Source organism: Phascolarctos cinereus, unplaced genomic scaffold, assembly GCF_003287225.1.
Source record: "Phascolarctos cinereus isolate Bilbo 61053 unplaced genomic scaffold, phaCin_HiC Scaffold_5;HRSCAF=322, whole genome shotgun sequence".
Classification (NCBI taxonomy): domain Eukaryota; kingdom Metazoa; phylum Chordata; class Mammalia; order Diprotodontia; family Phascolarctidae; genus Phascolarctos; species Phascolarctos cinereus.
The window spans coordinates 301601494-301620488 of NW_027555958.1; the positions used below are offsets into that span (position 1 = coordinate 301601494).

General features: G+C 47.8%; 1 protein-coding gene across 1 annotated transcript; it reads left to right on the plus strand.

The window, feature by feature from the left end:
- Positions 1 to 992: 992 nt before the first annotated feature.
- IGFBP4 (insulin like growth factor binding protein 4) lies at positions 993 to 18232 on the plus strand. The gene is made up of 4 exons (XM_020997525.2): positions 993 to 1633; positions 11104 to 11267; positions 12072 to 12206; positions 16541 to 18232. The coding sequence occupies exons 1-4, from the start codon at positions 1285 to 1287 to the stop codon at positions 16673 to 16675; spliced, it is 783 nt and encodes a 260-aa protein (XP_020853184.1). The 5' UTR covers positions 993 to 1284; the 3' UTR covers positions 16676 to 18232.
- Positions 18233 to 18995: the final 763 nt, after the last annotated feature.

The window sequence follows — 18995 nt, forward strand, 5'->3', positions numbered from 1 at the left end:
AGTGCCTAATAAATGCCTGTTGAATTAATGTGGCTAGGGGAGGAGGGGAGCAGAGAATGAAACCTCATCTGGCCCTCAGACCCTGCCTACCATGTCTCCAGGACCCTCTTTGAGGGAAGGGACAGGCTATTTCAGGCAATCTTCATCCTTATACACTTCCACCTTCTTAGAGGCAGTTCGATGGCTCAGTGGATAGATCTCTGAGGCTGGATTCAGAAAGACTTGAGTTCAAATTTGACCTCAGATACTTACTAGCTGTGTGACCCCGGGCAAATCACTTAACCTCAATTTTCTCAACTGAAAAATGGGAATAATAATAGCACCTACCTCCCAGGGATTTTTGTGAGGTTCCAATGCTAACACAGTGCCTGGCACATAGCAGGTACTTATCAAATGCTCATTTCCTCCTTTCCTTCCTCCTGTGGGCATTCCTTAGTGGTGATGATATGGTGTTGAAAGTATGGGGTGGGGAGAGATGGCAAGAAGGGTACTCCATGCCCAAAGTCACTGACTTGGTGGAGTGAGCCATCAGGGAGTGGAGTGGTCTGGACAACAGGACTCCTAGCTTTATTTCCCATTGTGTGTGATGAGGATGGCTCAGAAAGAATTCTAGGTTATTGGGGAAGAAAGGATCATGTGAAAAGAGCCACTTGGGGTTCTCTTTTTGGTCACCTTTTTGCTTCATTTTCTTCTCCTCTTCAACCTCTCTCTTTGGACTTCAGGCTCCAAGTTCCATTCAGAGCAGTTCTTTGCTGCTTTCAAGCTGTCCGGCTTCCTTCCTCTTCAAGAAAAGGACTTTCAGATGTTGCAGCAAGAGCTGGACAGGCATCCCTCTGGCTTCCCCTAAATAGCGCTCTCTCTCTCTCTCTCTCTCTCTCTCTCTCTCTCTCTCTCTCTCTCTCTCTCTCTCTCTCTCTCTCTCTCCCTCTCATTTGGGCTCCCCCACCTCTGGGAAGGAGCTGGGGGTGTGGCCAGGGGCCGGTATAAAGTCCGGGGGAGCTGGGCTCGGCCAAGCATTGCTGCACTGAGTCCCCCTGGTTGACGGCATCGGGCTGAGAATGCTGCTCACAGGCCTTGCTACCAGGCTCTCTCCCGTTCAGCCAGCTTACTAAGTTCCTTGGCTAATTCCTTGGTCAGCAGAAGTCTCCTATCCAGGGCTGAACCTCCTATCCAAGGGCACCTGCCCCAGCCTGCCTGTTTGTGAGCTCGGCTGTTGCCTGGACCCACCTACCTCTCCTAACTGTTGCTGGCCCTGCTCCTCACCTGCTTACACCTCGATTGGTCATGTTGCCCCTCTGCCTTGTGGCTGGGCTGTTGCTAGCCGCTGTGCCAGGGCTATGTCAGGGAGATGAGGCCATCCACTGCCCACCTTGTTCAGAAGAGAAGCTGGCACGCTGCCAGCCCCCCACGGGCTGTGAGGAGTTGGTCCGGGAGCCCGGTTGTGGCTGCTGTGCCACCTGTGCCCTGAGTAAGGGGATGCCCTGCGGTGTGTACACTGCCCGCTGTGGCTCAGGCTTACGCTGCTACCCACCTCGAGGGGTGGAGAAGCCCCTGCACACGCTGATGCATGGACAAGGGATATGCATGGAGCTGGCAGAGATTGAGGCCATCCAGGACAGTCTGCAGACCACGGGTAAGGAGCCCTCAACCCCCCACCCAGAGCTCCTTGTCCTCCACCCCTCTACTCTCCTCTCCACCTCAGGCCCTACAGGTTTGGTTTTCTCCAAGCCACTGTCTGACTACAAACTCCTTCTCCCCTCCTTGGTCCTCATGTCTGGAACCTGGAACAGCCCTCAGCTGTTCCATCCTCTTGCCCCCAGGGTTGGGGTCAGCCTAAGAACTCTTGGTGTTGTCATGTCCCCAGGCACAGGGACAGGCACAAATCAAAACAACTACCAGAGGGACAGGAGCAAACAGTCTTTGAGAACCCACCTGGCCCTCATCCTCTTCTCGAGCCTCTCAGGGTGCTGAGTACTCTGCAGGGCAGGCTAGGTGGTGTGGTCTTACTGCTGGCAGGGAAGAGACTAACAAATCCCAGGCCCCTTCAACCTCTCCGGCCTCAGGTGTTTCCCCATAGATCAGAGCTGCTCTGCTCTTTGTTTTACTGCTTTGAGAGCTGGAGTTTGCCAAGGGAACAACTCTGCAGAGACTGGAAGGACAAGGAGGGGCAGGAAGACTCGTGTGTGTGTGTGTGTGTGTGTGTGTGTGTGTGTGTGTGTCTGTATTTTTGCTTTTTGGTGGGGGGACAAGAGGGAAAAGCATAGGAATAGGAGAGAGCCAAATAGTTCCAAGATAATTCCTGAACCAAGACCTTCTTCCTTTTAATCTGGCTGAAAGAAGATTGGTTAAACCTAAGTGGTCTTGGGAGCCAAGTTTGGCATTAAGGTAGAATTTATGGGGTTGGAGAAAAAACCCAGATTAGAGGGGCTTTGGGAAATGGTAGAAGAATTCCCCTTCCCCAAAGCCCTCAATCCATGTCTCATAACTGGGGAAGAAAGGTGTCTGGGGTCATTCAGGGCCAGTAGAGGAAGAGACAGGAGATCTGCCCAGTCTGAAGCCATTCTCCTGCCATGGTATAGAAATGCCACTCTCTTCTCTCCTGGAAGTTGCCATCATCAGGGGTTTGGTCAGGGAAGCACTCTCTCTGAGCCCACCTGAAGTTTTGGCTCCCAGATCTGTACAGGGGAGAGTTAATGTAAGTGTATTAACTCTTTTGATGACTGGACTACAGGGATGGGAGAACTGGGAAACTGAAAAAATGTTTGTGGGAGGACAGAACAATCTCCCCCACCTCCAACTTTCTCTCTGTCTCTCTCTCTCTCCCTCTCTCTCTCTCTCTCTCTCTCTCTCTCTCTCTCTCTCTCTCTCTCTCTCTCTAGTGCTTGAGGGTCTTTTATTGTTAAGTCTTAGCTTCAGACGCTGGGGCTCTGGGCCCCTGAGCTTCCTGACCTTAAGGCCCCAGCCTCTTTGCTTCCTCACTACTCTGCAGCTGGTGGGAGCAGGATGCAGGTTGCTGGGGAAAACAGGAAGGAGACAGCCCTTAGGGGTCCTGACCTCGGCCCTGCCTGCCCCTCAACTCACTAGGCAGGGAAAGGTGGTATGTGTGTGTGTGTGTGTGTATGTGTGTGTGTGTAGGGCACTCAGAATATCTGAATGGGCACATGGACTAAACCAGGAGAGATAAATCTGAATGAGAGTAACTCCCTGTTCTTCAGGGACTTTGGACGTGGCAGGGGCTGACAAGGAGAAGATGGGCCCTATTTTGTGTTGGTGGGTGTATGGCGGGTAATCCCAGTTGGAACTTCTCCAGCTCTGTGGATGTGGTTGGGTCCCTCTCCCCTTTTGTGTTTATCTGTTCCAGAGGAGTAAGTTCTGACTTCTGCCCCAAAGGACCATGCCAAACACTGGTGTGAGCTTGGTGACCTGTACTTTCTTATCTCTGAGCAGATCTGAACCTTGAAGGTGAGAGTTTTATAGCAGAAGGCTTGGACACCAGTAGGCACTTTCTAGGGATCTCCTCTCAAGTTAGGCCAACAAGCATTTATTAAGCACCTACTATGTGCCAGGCACTGTGCTAAGCACTGAGGATACAGAGGCAAAAAAATAGTCTCAGCTCTCAAGGAGCTCATAGTCTAATGGGGGAGACAATGAATAAAATACGTACAAACAAGCTATTACACAGGAAAAATTGGATAGGCTCCTATCTCTCTCTAGCCAGGAAAGGAGAAGGGAAGGAATGACCAACCTTCATCTGTGGAGGGGGAGATTACTTCCAAGTTCTTTGGATTATTAAAAGAATAGCATACAAATAACATGGAAAATACCATGTAAGCCAATCCTGGAGGCTGGAGGGTGTGTGTGTGTGTGTGTGTGTGTGTGTGTGTGTGTGTGTGTGTGTGTTTGTGTGTGTGTGTGTGCATGCACATTAATTTTTTGGGGTGACAGGATGGCAATTGTGTCCCCTATGCCCATGGCCCTCTGAGTAGCACATGTTTTCTGTTCCATGTTTCCTCTATGACTCTGTTTGAATCTGAGAACTCTAAGGGAGAAGGAGAAAAGGTGCCCAGTTGGTGAGGTCAACCTACCTTCCCTGCCCTTGCCCGGGCTGGACAGTTTAAGCTTGAGATTGGGTCCTCAGTGAAACAGACATAATGTGCCTGGAACCTTCCAAACACCTCCAGCTCCCTACAGTACTCAGTCACTAGATGGAGAATGTCCAGGAGTACAGACCCCTGTTGGATCTCTTCCCAGGAAAAACAAAGAGGGAAGACTCCCCCTTTCCTGCCCAGGTCTCTAGACACAACCCTGCTGCCCATGTTTGGTTCTAGCTGAGGCTCACAGCTTGCTTTTTGCCCTGGTAGGAGAGCCTTTGGAAGCTTTCTAAGCCACCTCTTCCCATTGAGCTGTCTCTTTCCACTCCAGCTCTTTCCACCCAGGCAGCTTTCTTCTTGACTCAGATTCCCTCCAGACAGAGGTGCAGCTGGGGGTGGGTGGAGTGAGAGGGAGGGGAAGGTGATGAGTAGGCATGCTTGGGGTGCCCTTCTCATGTGGAACAACCATGGTCCAGCTGTCTCACATCTCTCTTTGCCCCGCCCCGCTCCAGCCTCATTTCATCTTGGGATTCTCAGCCTATCCATCTGTCCTGAAGGCAGAAGACTCCTGGCCCCTACCCCAGCCCCACCTCCCTCCAAGTGGGACAGACAGGTTGTGCATTAACAAAGAGGAGGTTGCCAGAGGTGAGAGGCCAGGGAACATCTGCGTCAGAGTTCTGTGAATCTTCTGCCAGCAGCAGCAGCAGCAGCAACAGCAGCAGCAGCAGTAGTCGTATGTTGACCATTACCTATTGGCATCTTCCAGTGAGGACACTGGAAGGGCCTAAAGATAAGAGCAAGGCTAGGGGACTCTTAAGTTCTGCCCTGGGTCCTCCCAGGATGGATAGGAGTAAGAGGGGGGTGGAGCAGGAGAAGGAATGTTTGGCCTGGGTTAATTTTTATCTCATATAGCAAATAGCATCTCCTTACCTCAGTACCAGGAACAGTCACCTCATGGGAACAGGGCATTCCCAGAAATCTGCTTTCCTGGGGGTGGAAAATGGATAGCCGTGGGCTGGAGAGGGGGAGGATTGGTTGTTTTTTGTTTGTTTTTCTCAATTGATTGAACTGGGCTACAGGTACCTTGGGCACTAGGAGCTGTCCATTTAAAGAAACAGACTCTCTAGGGATGATCAAAGAGGACTATAGGGTTAGAGCTAGACATTAGAGGTCATTGAATCCAACCCCCTGCCCCATTTTACAAATGAGGAAACTGAGTCCCTAAAAGGTGAAGTGATTTAGACCAAGGTCACAAAGCTAGGGATAAGACTTCTAGTCCAGTGCTATTGCCTCTGTGCCATGCTCCTTTGTCTCCACACATTCTCTTACAGTGGCTGGAGTTGGAGGAGGGCTAGGGTGACAAAGCCTCCAGTCTGGGACTCAGCATGTCTAAATTCTTGGACAGACTTCTAAACTCTATGTCACAGTGGCTCCCTGTATCATAGAGACCCTGGATGGTTAAAGGGGACAGATCTTCCTCAGGGACCTGGCTCTTCTGGTTCCAAGACAGAAGCTGGGTGAGGACTGAGGGTTCAGTGCCCCTGACAATGACGACTTGCCCCAACTGTGTCTATGACTAGGCCTACAATTTACAGAAATGAGTTGTAGACAAGTATCTTATCAGTTCCTAATAGGTAAAGCAAGAGCCCTGGGAGAGTGCCAATGGGAGAAACGGAGAGGATGAAGTTGGGAGGGGGACTATGAGATGCTAAGGTAAGGGTCAGGTACCTGGGAGATGGTCAGGTGAGAAAGCACTGGCAGATAGAAGCAAACATTGGGGTGAACATTAAGGAGGGAGCTGGGAGATACTGAAGAAGATTAAAGGGGCTGTGGAGATACTGAGGAAGAAGGGAATGGGGGAGTTGCTAAAGGAAGAGAGAACATTGGTGGGGAGAGGTAGGGATGAGAGTGATTTTAGTGTCTTTCTAGTGTCAGTCACAAACAAACGATAAGCCAAATTCTGTGTTAGTAAACATATGATTAAGAAAAGGAGCATCTTCTCTCTGAGACCTGCATTTGGGGCCCTATTCTCTGAGGTCAATACTGTTGTCAGATAAGGATTGGTACCCTCTTGGAGCCAAGCCTCAGAGGAAGGGGCTGGGCTGATCACTCTGTCCTCTGAGCCCCCTCTCTCGATGACAGGGCTTGGATGTCTGCCCAGGGGCTGAGTGCCCCACCCAGTGTGGTGCCCAGTGTGGGTGGTCTTGGCTCCAGCCAAGGGGAAGCAGAGGGAGGAGCAGCCTCTTTTGGCTGATGACCCCTCAGATTTTGGCAGTGGTTTGTTGGAGGGAAAGCTCCACTGGCCCAACTTATGGGTCCCCTCCCTTAAGGGGTCTGAAGGTGCTTGGAGAAAGGAAGGCAGAGTCATGAGGATGGAGGGTTTTTGGATTATGGAGGGGCATGAGGGGAAGAATGAAGTCATGTAGAAAGAAGAGGAGGAAGACCATAAACTAAACCTGGTCCTTGCTATCCCATCAATCCTGACCTGGGAGCTATCCATTCAGTTGGCCTCAATTTGGGGTCATTTTCCTAACCTGTTGGATCTGGGACTCTGTTTTCACCAGTTACTGGATGATGGCCTGACTGTCTTGCTCCAAGGCCTCAGGAACCCCACCATCCAAACAAACCTTTCTGAGGGTCAGCTTTTGAGCTATCTTGAGCTGTTCTACTTAGAGGGACAGTGATTCTGCCACATGGAAATGGGGAATGTATTCTGGAGCCTAAGGGGGGCAGGCAGTGATTAGGGAGTAAGAGGGGTAGATTGGGGAGGGAAGAAGATACTTTGGCTATAGTACCAGGATGCTTAGGCACCTTGGGGATAGAGCTGGGTCTGCTCCATTTTGAATCCTAGTCAGTACTTTAAAGAGCTGGTTCTTTGACACTTCCAGAAAGCCCAACACTAAGTCCAGCTCCAGTTAATAGGGAAAAGGGTTAGGGACAAGGCATGGAGGACAGATATGGAGGTTTTATTCCCTGGTATTAGGATCAGAATGGCTCCTCTTAGGAAAGGGATAAGTCAAATGTCAAATGAAAAGTCAACAAAGGAAAAGTCAGTCTGCCCCTAAGCCCTGAAGGGGAGAGGTTGTTAAGTGTGTGTGTGTGTGTGTGTGTGTGTGTGTGTGTGTGTGTGTGTGTGTAGTTAGGCATACCACACTGGGTTAACCCCAGAATTCTCTCTCTCTCTGGCTACAAGAGAAGCCTTGTCTGTGGGAGAACAGAACTGTCCTCCTTGACCTCTCTGACAAAAGGTTAAGGATAGGCCCTAAATGCTCCTTGTTTCTCTTAAAAAAACAAACAAACCCAAAAAACCCTTAAGCTTCCTCCCCATTGTAAAGTGGGGCATTCTTTTATTTGTTTGAAACAGAGGTTCTTTACCTTTTTGTGTGTCCTGGAACCCTTGGGTAACCTGGTGAAGCCCAAGGACCTCTTCTCAGAAAAGTGTTCTTAAATACATGGGACCATAAAGGAAACCAATTATACTGAAATACAGTTATCAAAATATTAAAAAGAACAAGTTCACAGATCCCAGCTTAAGAACCCCTGGGCCAATATGGCCTCTACGATATCTCGGGGGGTGCTCCTGAATACCAGCACCCCAGGTTGGGTTGTGTAAGTCTCCATGGACATCTCTGTGTCCTTTATGGTGTAAGAAGATTTGATCCTATTCCTTCTCAGCTTTCATCTTTCCAGCATAGAGAGGCCTTTTATTTTTAAATTGTCTTTACTGGGAACCTCTTCTTTCTCTCTCTTCCCATTCCCCTTTTCTTTGGATCTTTCCTACTGACAACAGACAAATGCTAACAAAGACATTCCTATAGTGTCTTACAGTTCTAAACAACCCTGTGAAGTTGATAGGGCAGGTATTCATAACTTCATTTGGCAGATGAAGAAACTGAGGCCAATCTGGGGGAGCAGCCTCCATCAGTCACAGAGATAGTAATTGTCAGATTCAAGACTGGAGCCGGTATCACCTTCCTCTCATGTTTATTTTCCTTTCCTCCAAATCAGACAACTTCCCAGCTCTTTAGAGCCAAGTCAGTTGACATCATCCCCCATTTAAAGGTCTTCTCTTTGAGGAGCACCATGATTGCATAGGGGTGGAAGATGGTATTCTTTGTTTTCTTTCCAGGTAATGAGGATGTCCAATATTTTATGGGCCTTTCTGTCCATAATAGCAAAAGGGAAGATGTTCAGGGAACAGTCTGTAAGGACTCCTAGACCCCTTTGTTGGGCTGTAAATGACAGTTCAGAGCCTGTCATTTTTAAAGGCTAGTTTGGAGTCTCTCTCCTAAATATATTAACTTTTACTTAACCACAAGGAAATTCATTTGCCACTTTTCTGCCTACTTGTACAGATTCGTGAGGTCATCCTATGATTCATAGAATCATTAAGATTTAGCACTGGAAGGAACGCTAATCCACATCACCCTTCCCTTTATTTTACAGATAAGAAAACTGAGGTCCAGAGAGTGGAGTGATTTGCCCAAGGTTGCACAGGTGGCAAAGCAGGGATTCAAACCCAGGTTTTGGGGTTTGAACAAAAAGTTTTATGCCATCTGCAGGTTTTGAGAGTTCTCTGCAGATTCCCCTTTCCAGATAATTAGCAAAGGAAGGTTAAATAAGATTGAGATTACTGAGATTACTGCCTTTTGTTTCTATTTATCCCTACCTTTTGTTTCTATCTCTAAGCCAGTCCCCTATCCCTGGACAAAACATTTTCCCCAATCTCATGGTGACTCACTTGGAATAGTCTTTGGTGTGGAACCAAGTCAAAGGCCTTTTGAAAGTCTGATTTCCTCCCTGGTTGGTTTCCTTTTGTCCACTTTTTTTTTTAATAACCCCCCTTCAAAGAACTCAGAGAATAAAAGGAGAGCTGAAACCTAGATTTGGCAGGGGCTGAAAAATGCCATTTGACCTAGAGGCGGCATTGGGAAAGCTGCCTCGCCTGGAGGAACCTGTAACCTCCTTGAGAAAAAAAGCCTCTGACACAAACCAGATGTGGCCTCCTGTCTGGCTGCCAACATCTGGAATTCTGGCTAGGGTTTTATACTCAGTCTGACTACAGGCTGCCAAGACTAAAGATTTTAGAGGCGGCCCCGCTCATGGAGGGGTGCTTTTGACCTCTCTCTTCAATATCAGCCTGACTTGACACCTGGATCTCAGGGATCATCCCAGGAAGGGGGATAAGAACTCAGTTGTATTTCTTCTTCCTTCCCCTTATGAGAGACTTGGCTTTGGTTGTAGACCTCCCGTTCCAAGTGGACTGAAGATGTATGCATGGGGCAAGGTTTCTGTCTCTTTGTGCCTCTCTATCTCTGACTCTGTTTTTCTCCCTCTCCTACTCTCCACCTACCTCCTTCTCTCTCTCTCTTTCTCTCTGTTTTTTTCTCTCTCTCCCCTGTTTGTCACACACACACACACATACAACTCTTTTCATCCTTGTATATATTCATGAATTTGGCATATCTCCTCAATCATTCATGCTCATACTATTCCACACTTTCTTACACACCCCTGATTATGAATTCAGACCCACATGCAATTACTCAAAGCTCATATACCAACACCCTAAGACACACTCACACATATCCAATCACACCCATGAGCTGAATTCATCAAGTTCACACACATACACACACACACACACACACACACACACACACACACACATACACACTCCCTGTCAGGCAAAGGCATACACACATTCACACTTCCTCCCTCCCACCTAACCCATGGAGAGAGCCATTTTGGGCCCAGTTTGACATCATTCATGGAAATTTTGATTCAGACCATTTGGAAGGAGGTCAGAAGAGCCAGCAGCTCTGGGAATCCCCCTGGGTCTGGCCCAGCCAGCAGTATGAAAAAAGCATAAAGGGAGGTGGGAAGAAAACCAAGGAGAGTTGAGGCCAACAGGTTGACAGGAGACAGGGAGGGGAGGGCGAGTGAGCGGCTAGCATGGAGAGCAGACCTGCAGGCCTTAGACCTCCCTGCTAGGCCTCCAGAGACCCTTCTGCACTGTCTGGGCAGCTCTTGCTGATGAATCATCTGAAGGCCCACTCAGATTTATGGACTTCAATATGAATATTCTACTTAGAGGACACAGGCAAAGGGGAGAAAGCACAGGCTGTACCCACAGGAAGCTAGGTGCACTACCCCCAATGCCACCTCACTGGTCTGTGCCTTGGAACTTAGGCCATTGCTTTTCCCTCCCCATTTGGGTAAGAGCTAATGGGTGAGATACCTCTGCCCCCAAAGGCCAAGATATCCTGCTTCCCTAGGGGGACTCCCTTAGATGCATGGAAAGCAATAAGATTATAGACCTAGAGTTGGAAGGGACCTTAAAAACCACCAACTCAAAACCCCTCTTAAAGAAACTGAGGCCCAGAGAAGTTAAATAGTTGTTATTCAGTTAAGTCCTACTCTTTGTGACCCTGTGGACCATATCATGTCAATACTCTCCATAGGATTATCTTGCCAAAGAAACTGGAGCAATTTGCCATTTCTTTCTCCAGTGGATTAAGACACACAGAGGTTAAGTGACTTGCCCAGGGTCACATGGTTAGTGTCTAAGGTTGGATTTGATTTTAGGTCTTCCTGACTCCAGGCCGAGCACTCTATCCACTGAGCTGTCTATGACTCTATGTTATAAGTAGTAGCAGCTTGCGTTTACACAGGGCGTTAAGGTTTGCAAAGCACTGTACATAGCTCCTTTGATCCTTACAGCAACCCTGTGAAGTAAGGTAATTACTATCCCCATTTTCACATGAAGAAACTGAGGCTGTGAGAAGTTAAGGGGCTTGCCCAAGGTCAGGCAGCTAGTAAATATCTGAAGCAGGCTCCAATCTCTGATTTTCCTGATCTTAGGTCAAGTACTCTATCCATTGCACCACACAGCTGCCTCCTAAGACTGGGCACTTGAGTGGGGGGCAGGGGGAGAAGTTGTGCAACTAGCCTCTGCCCCCATCTTTGGCACTGACCTTCTCTCTTCCCCAACCCCACCTTGTGGCTACAGACAAGGAAGAGAGTGAGCACCCCAACAACAGCTTCAGCCCCTGCAGTGCCCATGACCGCAAATGCCTGCAGAAGCACTTAGCCAAGATCCGGGGCCTAAACAGTAACAGTGGCAAGATGAAGAGCGTCGGGAATGTAGCCCACCGGGAAGACAGTCGGCCCATGGTGAGGCTCTCCTCCTCCTCCCAAACCTGGATCATCTCCATTCACTCAACAAATGTTTATTAAACACAAGGAATGTCCGAAATTCTCTCTGCTTACTCATTTCATTGTAGTGTGCATGACTAACCCTCACCCCACACTCCTTCTTTGCTAGCATCCCTTCTTCCCTTCCCTTTTCCTCCCAATGTGGCCCTGCCCCTCTGCTCTGCTGACCTTCATCCTCTCCCCAATCCCTCCCCAGCACCTGCTTTTCTCTAGTGTGCCTTTGGCCCTTGACCATAGTCCCCAGTATTCTCCAGGCTTTGCTACTTTCCTCCAGGGTGCCCCCGGCTCCTGGTCCTCTCCTCCAATTTCTCTGTCCCTTCCTCTTTTTCTCTTGTGTCCTCCTAGACTTGACCATTTCTCCCAGTATCCTTTGGGCCCTAGTACTTTCCTGCAGTGTCCCCTCTCTCTAGCCCTTACGCCTGTCACCCAGGATCCTCCCAAATCCCACTCCTCTTCTCTGGTGTCTTCTCAACTCTTGGTCCTTTTCCCGTTAGACCTTCCTAGTGGCTAGGTCCTAGGCCTTGTTCTTCTGTAATGTTCCCACTCCAGCTCCTTTCTCCCAGTATTTCTGTGTCCCCCCCGTGACCCCACTGACAATTTCCTCCCTCTGCCTCAGCTCCCCTCCCCCTAGTCCCCCACTCTTCTTCTAGCAGTGCACCCCAACTCTTGTCCCTCCACCGCTAGGCATTCCCACATCTCCCAGGTTCTCCTGTATTCCCTATCCACTGAGGCCAAGCTATGTGACTTTACTCACCTCTGCAGGCTCAGGGCTCCTGTCAGAGTGAACTACACCGGGCTCTGGAGCGGCTGGCAGCATCTCAGGGTCGCACCCATGAAGACCTGTACATGATTCCCATCCCCAACTGTGACCGCAATGGCAACTTCCACCCCAAGCAGGTAAGTCATGGCTCCCAATACTTCCCACTGATCTCCAATCTCTACCTCCTCTCAAGGTCACTGACTGTCATGGTCAAGACCCCCAAACCCAGCAGAAGTCTGGACCTGAATCCTAACTCTAATGAGAACCCTCATCCTGACCTCAAATCTAACCACAATTTTGGGGCCAACTTTGACCCCAGCCCCAGCCCTAACTCTAACCTTGACTCCAATCATGGAACCATGAGCCATGAACATTAAAGAGGAAGGACCTTATGAGCCACAGGAACATAATTTTAGGATCGGAAAGGATCTTAAAGGTCATCTATCCAATATCTTCATTTTCATTGATGATGAAATGGAGATGAAGCACTTTGCCCAAGGTCCAGCAAATGATAAATGGCAGTATTAGAATTTGAACCCAGTATGTCTGAATTCAAATCCAGCCTACTTTCCATTGCACTGAATTCACTCTGCAAGAATAGAGGTCATGCAGCAAATAGAGCACTGGGTCTAGAGTCGGGAAGACTAAAGTTCAGATCAAGCCTCTGATACATATGAGTGGTATGACTCTAGGCAAGTCACTTAAACACTGTTTGCCTCAATTTTCCCAACTGTAAAATGAGGATAAGAAGCACCTACTTCCTGGGATTATTGTGAAGATCAAATGCAATAACATTTGTAAAGCATTTAGCCAGTGCCTGGCACATAGTAAGTGCTTAACAAATGCTTGTTTCCTTCCTTCCCTTCTTCTTTCTGTTTTTCTTTTCTTCCTTCCCTCCCTTCTTTCCTCCTTCCTCCCATCTTTTCTTCCTTCCCCCTCCTTTTTTTAAAATTTTTTTGGTGAGGCAATTGGGGTTTAGTGACTTGCCCAGGGTTGCACAGCTAGTAAGTGTTAAGTGTCTGAGGCTGGATTTGAACTCAGGTCCTCCTGACTCTAAGGCCAGAGCTCTATCCACTGCACCACCTAGCTGCCCCCTTCCTTCCCTTTTTCTCTCCCTCCCTCCTTCTTCCTTCCTTCCTTCCTTCCTTCCTTCCTTTCTTCCTTCCTTCCATCTGTCCACAATAACTGCCCAGATTCAGAGACAATTATTAAATCACTGTTCCTGGATTTGACATCTTCTAGAAGAACCTCTACTGGACATCAAGTAGTAGGACATTTCTGAGGAAATTGGGCAGGAAGGTCACTTAGTTCAACCCTGTCCTTTAAAAGCAGTGGGTGGGAAGATCCAGAGAAGTCACATGACTCACCCAAGGCCATTAAGCTGGTCAGTGGTAGATAGGCACCAGAATCTATATTTCCTGTCTCCCAGTCTAGGGGATTATGATAGACTGTCTTTGTACTGTAGCCGTTTATCTTTCAGTCTGGTCACCCTACTGCTTGCTAACTGCTTTGTAGATATGTGGTCCCAGCCTGATGTCCTCCATAGTTCTCCCTGGTTCCTGGAGGCCTGAGATCTTAGCCCTTTCTTTCTTGGAGGTGGGGAAAAGTCAGTCTTGTTGGGCCATGATGAGGTCATGGTCATCTTCTTCTTCACCTTTCGCTCTGATCCCCACCAACTTCAGGATCTATGAAAAGAGCCTGGATCCACCCTCCAGCTTCTGAGGAATTGGGGTACCCAGGATCTGATGCCCAGTTCTGCTGTCACATTGCTGTGTGACTTTGAACAAGTCACTTCTCACTGGGTTTTGGTTTCCTCATCTGTAGAATGAGAGGCTTGGTCTAAATGTGTTTCACTATCCTTTCCAGCCACAATCCAATGATTCTAACAAGGATGTGGTTGAACCCAATGAAAACTAGATCTCACAGCTGAAGAGCTGAACTCAGGACAGGAGGAGTATCATGGAATCAGAGATTTAGATCCAGAAGGGAGCTTGGAGGATATCGAGACCAATTCTCTTATTTCTAGACGAGGAAACTGACTTTCAGAGAGGTTGTGACTTGAACAGGGTCATACAGCTACCAGGAGTCTGAAGCAGGATTTGAATCCTGACTCCGAACCCAGTATTCTCTCCATGTTACCTGTCAGAAAGGACAGAAGATCCAACATGGAATTACTGACCTTGACCTCCTCTGTTTCCCCAAATGACAGGATGGTGGAGGTCTTTGTGTTTGGCTACAAGGACCCAAGCCTTAGCTGACCTCACCTATGCTGCCATTCCCACCCCCAAGCAGACCTAATTTATACTATTCTGGCAGAAGAGACAACAGACTTGGTCTTCTCAGCCCCAGAGGGCAGAACTAGGAGAACTGGGTGAAATTTACGAAAAGACAAATTTAGACTTAATTGAAGTGAAAACTTCCCCCAAATTAGAGCCATCCAAAATGGAATGGAAAAAGTCAATTTCCTTTACTTAGAGGTCTTTAAGAGAAGGCTGGGCAACCATTTGTTGGGATTATTGTATAACAGATTCCAGCAAAGGTAAGGGCTAGGTTAGTTGGCCTCTGAGGTTCCTTCCATCTTTGAGATTCTGCCATTTTATGCCTATATTTCATGCATCAATCAATAAACATTTATTAAACCCCTATGTGCCAGGCACTGGGCTAAGCTCTGGAGATACAAAAAGAGGCAAAAGACAGTCCCTGTCCTCAAGAAGCTTACAATTTAATGGAAGAGTATGGAAGAGTGGAAAGCATGTTTGCTCTGCTAGAACATACTAGTTGGAGCTCTGGAGGTAGATCCTCTGAAAGGCAGCTGTGGCATAGGGAAAAAAAAGTTGGCTTTAATATCAGGGAGACCTGGGTTCAAGTCTTGCCTCTGACTATGGGCAAGTCATTTAATCTCCCATTACCCCAGGTTAACTCTATAAGACTATGTGTTGAGAGAAAGTGATGATATGTAGTGATAATTTCCTTATGTGGAAGTTTCCTATGGTAATGAAACCAGGTCTAGGCTTCCTAAAAATATGAAATCTCAAATTTCACCCTCACCATAATCTCAGCCCTACCTCTAAACAGTCCAGCTCTTCTCACCTTGCTCAAGGTGGACACACACACACACACACACACACACACACACACACACACACACACCCACCATCATCATCATCATCATCATCATCATCATCATCATCATCAATCATCCCTTCTTTTCACTCCTTAAACTCACACCCAAATTCTGCCCTCAGTCTTCCAGCAATTTACCAGTTCCCTCTTTTGTGATCTGTATACTCTTGAAGGCAGCGAGGTGATACATTGGATAGAGTGTTAGGCCCTAAATTCAAATCTGGCCTCAGACACTTACCAGTTGTGTGACCCTGGGCAAGTCACTTAACCTTTGTTTGCCTTGGAGGAAGCTAGATGGCTCAGTGGATACAGCACTAGGCCTGGAACCAGGAAGATCCAAGTTAAAATCTAGCCTTAAACACTCACTAGCTGTGTAATCCTGGGCAAGTCACTTAATTCTGTTTGCCTCAGTTTCCTCATCTATCAAATGAACTGCAGAAAGAAATGCAAACCACTCCAGCATCCCTGCCAAGAAAATTCTAAATGGGGCCATGGAGAATTTGGAAGGATTGAACAACAACACTCTTTTAAATTATTTTTATTTTTATTTATTCATAACATTTATTAAAAAACTTTTTTTGAGTTCCAAAATCTTTCTCTCTTTTCACTTCTTTTTTTTTAAATTTAAATTTTTAAAAAAAAAAATTTTAGGCAATTGGTGTTAAATGACTTGCCCAGGGTCACACAGCTAGTAAGTGTCAAGTGTTTGGTCTGAGGTCAGGTTTGAACTTAGGTCTTCCTGACTTTAGGGCAGTGCTCTAGCCACTGTACCACCTAGCCGCCCCTCTCCCTCCACTTCTTTACCCATTGAGAAGGCAAGAACTATGAGATCAATTATATAAGCAACAATATTCTTGATTGGCAGTCTGGTGCGGTGAATTAGATACTAGACTTTGGAATCAGGACTTGGAATCAGGAAAATCTGGGTTCAAATCCTGCATCTGATAATTATTAGCTGTGCGACGATACCAGAGAAGTCATTTAACCTCTCCGTGTCTCAGTTTCCTCATAAACTTGAGAGGCAGGATTGATGGCCTCTTTCTCCCTTCCAGTTCTAAATCTAAGATCCTTTGAAATCTGTTTCCCTTGGTTGGTGGGTTGGACTAGATAACCTTTAAGTCCTTTCCAGCACTAGATCAGATATATGCTCCATGAGCAAATCATTTAATCTTTCCGTTCTCTCAAGCAATTCTCCAGGACTATATGGTTCTTTAAACTAGGTTCTTGGCCTTTAAATGCTTTCTCTACCACCTTGGCTTTGAGATCGGGTCATAGAGGGGACGGGGAATGTCTAGGTTTGACCTTTTTTGTATGTGAAATAACCCCTCACTGCCCTTGTTTCTGACAGTGCCACCCAGCCCTGGATGGGCAACGGGGGAAATGCTGGTGTGTGGACCGGAAGACAGGGGTGAGGCTCTCTGGAGGGCTGGAGCTGAGAGGAGAGCTGGACTGCCATCAGGCATCAGACAGCCTCCGAGACTGAGCTGTTTGAGGCCCACAGGCAGGGGTTCCCCAAACACCGTCCCCACCCCAAGAGACCAAGGAACCCACTGAGTCTGTGTTTGAATTGGGAGAGGGTGGAAGGAGGCCAGAGAGTCCTTCCTTCCTCCTCCCTGGCCTGGCCTTAACTTCTAATCCAGATTTCTCCCCTTGATGTGAGTGTGCCCTTTGAGATGTCCTTCTTTGGGCTCCAGTAGCCCAAGATAAGGGAGTGTGTAGACTTCCATGGCTATATCCCCAAACTGATCCTGAATTCCAGTCTTCAGCCTCCTGGGGATGTTTGCTCCTCACCCTCTTAGTCTGGTGGGCCAGGGGAATGGGTACCAGAAAAGGGTTGGTTTGTAGAAGAGAATTCTCAATCTAGAAAGGATAGAATAGAGGCAGCTCAGTGTAGTGGTCAGAGAGCTGACCTCAGAGCCGTGAGGACCTGAGTTTGAGTACCTTCTCTGACACTAATTGGCTGTGTGACTCTAGGTAATTCAATTAACCTTTCCATTCAAGTTTCAGAGAAGACATCAACTTGTATTAGTAAAGAGAATTTCGAAACTCCTATACCAGTGTCACCATAGATCCGGTCCCTGTCCTGGAGAAAGTAATAGGGAGAAGGCAAAACACTTGGTCCAATTCTTCTAGCTGCTTTGGGCCCTAGGGTAGGTAGGAAGTTTGGAGCTGGTCCAAATGCAGCTTTTGTGGGTTGAGGGTGTGGATGGGGAAGGAGAATTGTTAGATTCAGCTAACAAAAAACCCCAGCTCTTCTCAATCAAGTAGACCAGTCGATTTTTTTTTTGCTTCTTTTTTCTCCCCTTGGCTGAAGACTTTCTTCCCCCTTCCCCTCCCCCATCGACTCCTAGCTTTGGGGACAGTGCCACGTCCCAGCCTACATAGGTTACCTTCGATTGCACCACAAATGAGGCACACATTCATTGGCTTCCTTCGAGGTCATGTCCTGTGTGGCCTCCTATAGTCCAGGCAAAGAGGGGGCATATTGGCAGGTCACTTGTAGCCAGGGCACTCATATCCACACTGGCTTGAGTGGTTCTCTGTGTTAAGGGGAAAGGGGGTGGAGGCAGGAGGGAAGCAGGCTTGAGGAGGGACTAGAAAGTCAGGAAGAAACAAGCAGCCAAGATTTCAGGCACAATTGGGCATGAGATGCTTAAGGAAGTTAACATTAGAGAGTTTTGGAAGACGTGGGGGTGTTCAATTCAGTGCTGGAGTTAGGGAAAAGGAAGGGATATAATCCAGCAGTCCTGGATTTTGGTCTCCTCCCAATCCTCCCATCCAACCCCTGCTTCGGCAGGCCTCTTTCCCCATCCTGGCCCAGCTTCTTCCCCTTTGCCCTATGCAACGCCTCGATCCTGATGGCCCAGCCTAGCCAGACTTTTCCTAGTCACTTCTGTGGGACACACTGCTCTTCCAGCAGACGGCAGGTCACCGAACCGTGTTTTACATAGGGACCTACCAAATCAGCAATTAGTGATGTTTGATTGTTGTCATATGTGTGTGTGGTTTTTTTTTTAAAACAAAACAAAACTGAAAAATGTCCCAGTGATATTGTCTGATTGATTTATTTTTGATACTGGATAGGGTAGGGTGGGGGAGGAAGTGTAAGACTGGGGGATTTGGAAGAGACATGGACATTTCTCAAGGCTTTGGACCTGTTAACCCTTCCCTCTCCAGCAGAGGATTTCTTCACCCACCCCCATACACCAAACCCAATGCCACCAATGCAGAATACTGTTACGTATTTATATAATGCTTGAGAAGGCAGTGTGAAGTAATGAAGGGAGGGCCAGCCTTGGAGTCAGAAAGACTTGGGTTCTGCCTCTCACTCACACTGGCTATGTGACAGTGGGGGGACAATGGAAAGAGCCCTAGCTCTGGAATCAGAGGATGTGGTTTAAATTTCACCCCTTTGTGATCCTGGGCAACTCACTGAACCTCTACGGGCCTCAGTTTCCTCATCTATAAAATGAAACACTTGGACTAGATAACCTTTAAGTCCTTTCCAGCACTAGATCAGATATACGCTCCATGAGCAAACCATTTAATCTTTCCGTTCTCTCAAGCAATTCTCCAGGACATATGGTTCAGATGCGCTGCATCTGTGCAGGGAATTTCCACACCAGGGGGACAACAATCAAATCAGAGATCTGAACAGCAAGCTCTATATAGGGCTTAAAGGTTTGCAAAGCACTTTCCTCACAACAGTCCTGCAAAATAGGTCGGGAGGCTGTGCAAAATCATCTTGCCTACTCCAGCGAGGGATGGCTATGACTCTGGTCTGAGGGTGGTGAACAATGGGT

Coding starts and splice junctions, on each gene's coding strand:
- IGFBP4 (XM_020997525.2), top strand. CDS start 1,285: ATGTTGCCCCTCTGCCTTGTGGCTGGGCTGTTGCTAGCCGCTGTGCCA. Junction 1,634..11,103: donor GGACAGTCTGCAGACCACGG/GTAAGGAGCCCT, acceptor TTGTGGCTACAG/ACAAGGAAGAGAGTGAGCAC. Junction 12,207..16,540: donor GCAACTTCCACCCCAAGCAG/GTAAGTCATGGC, acceptor TGTTTCTGACAG/TGCCACCCAGCCCTGGATGG.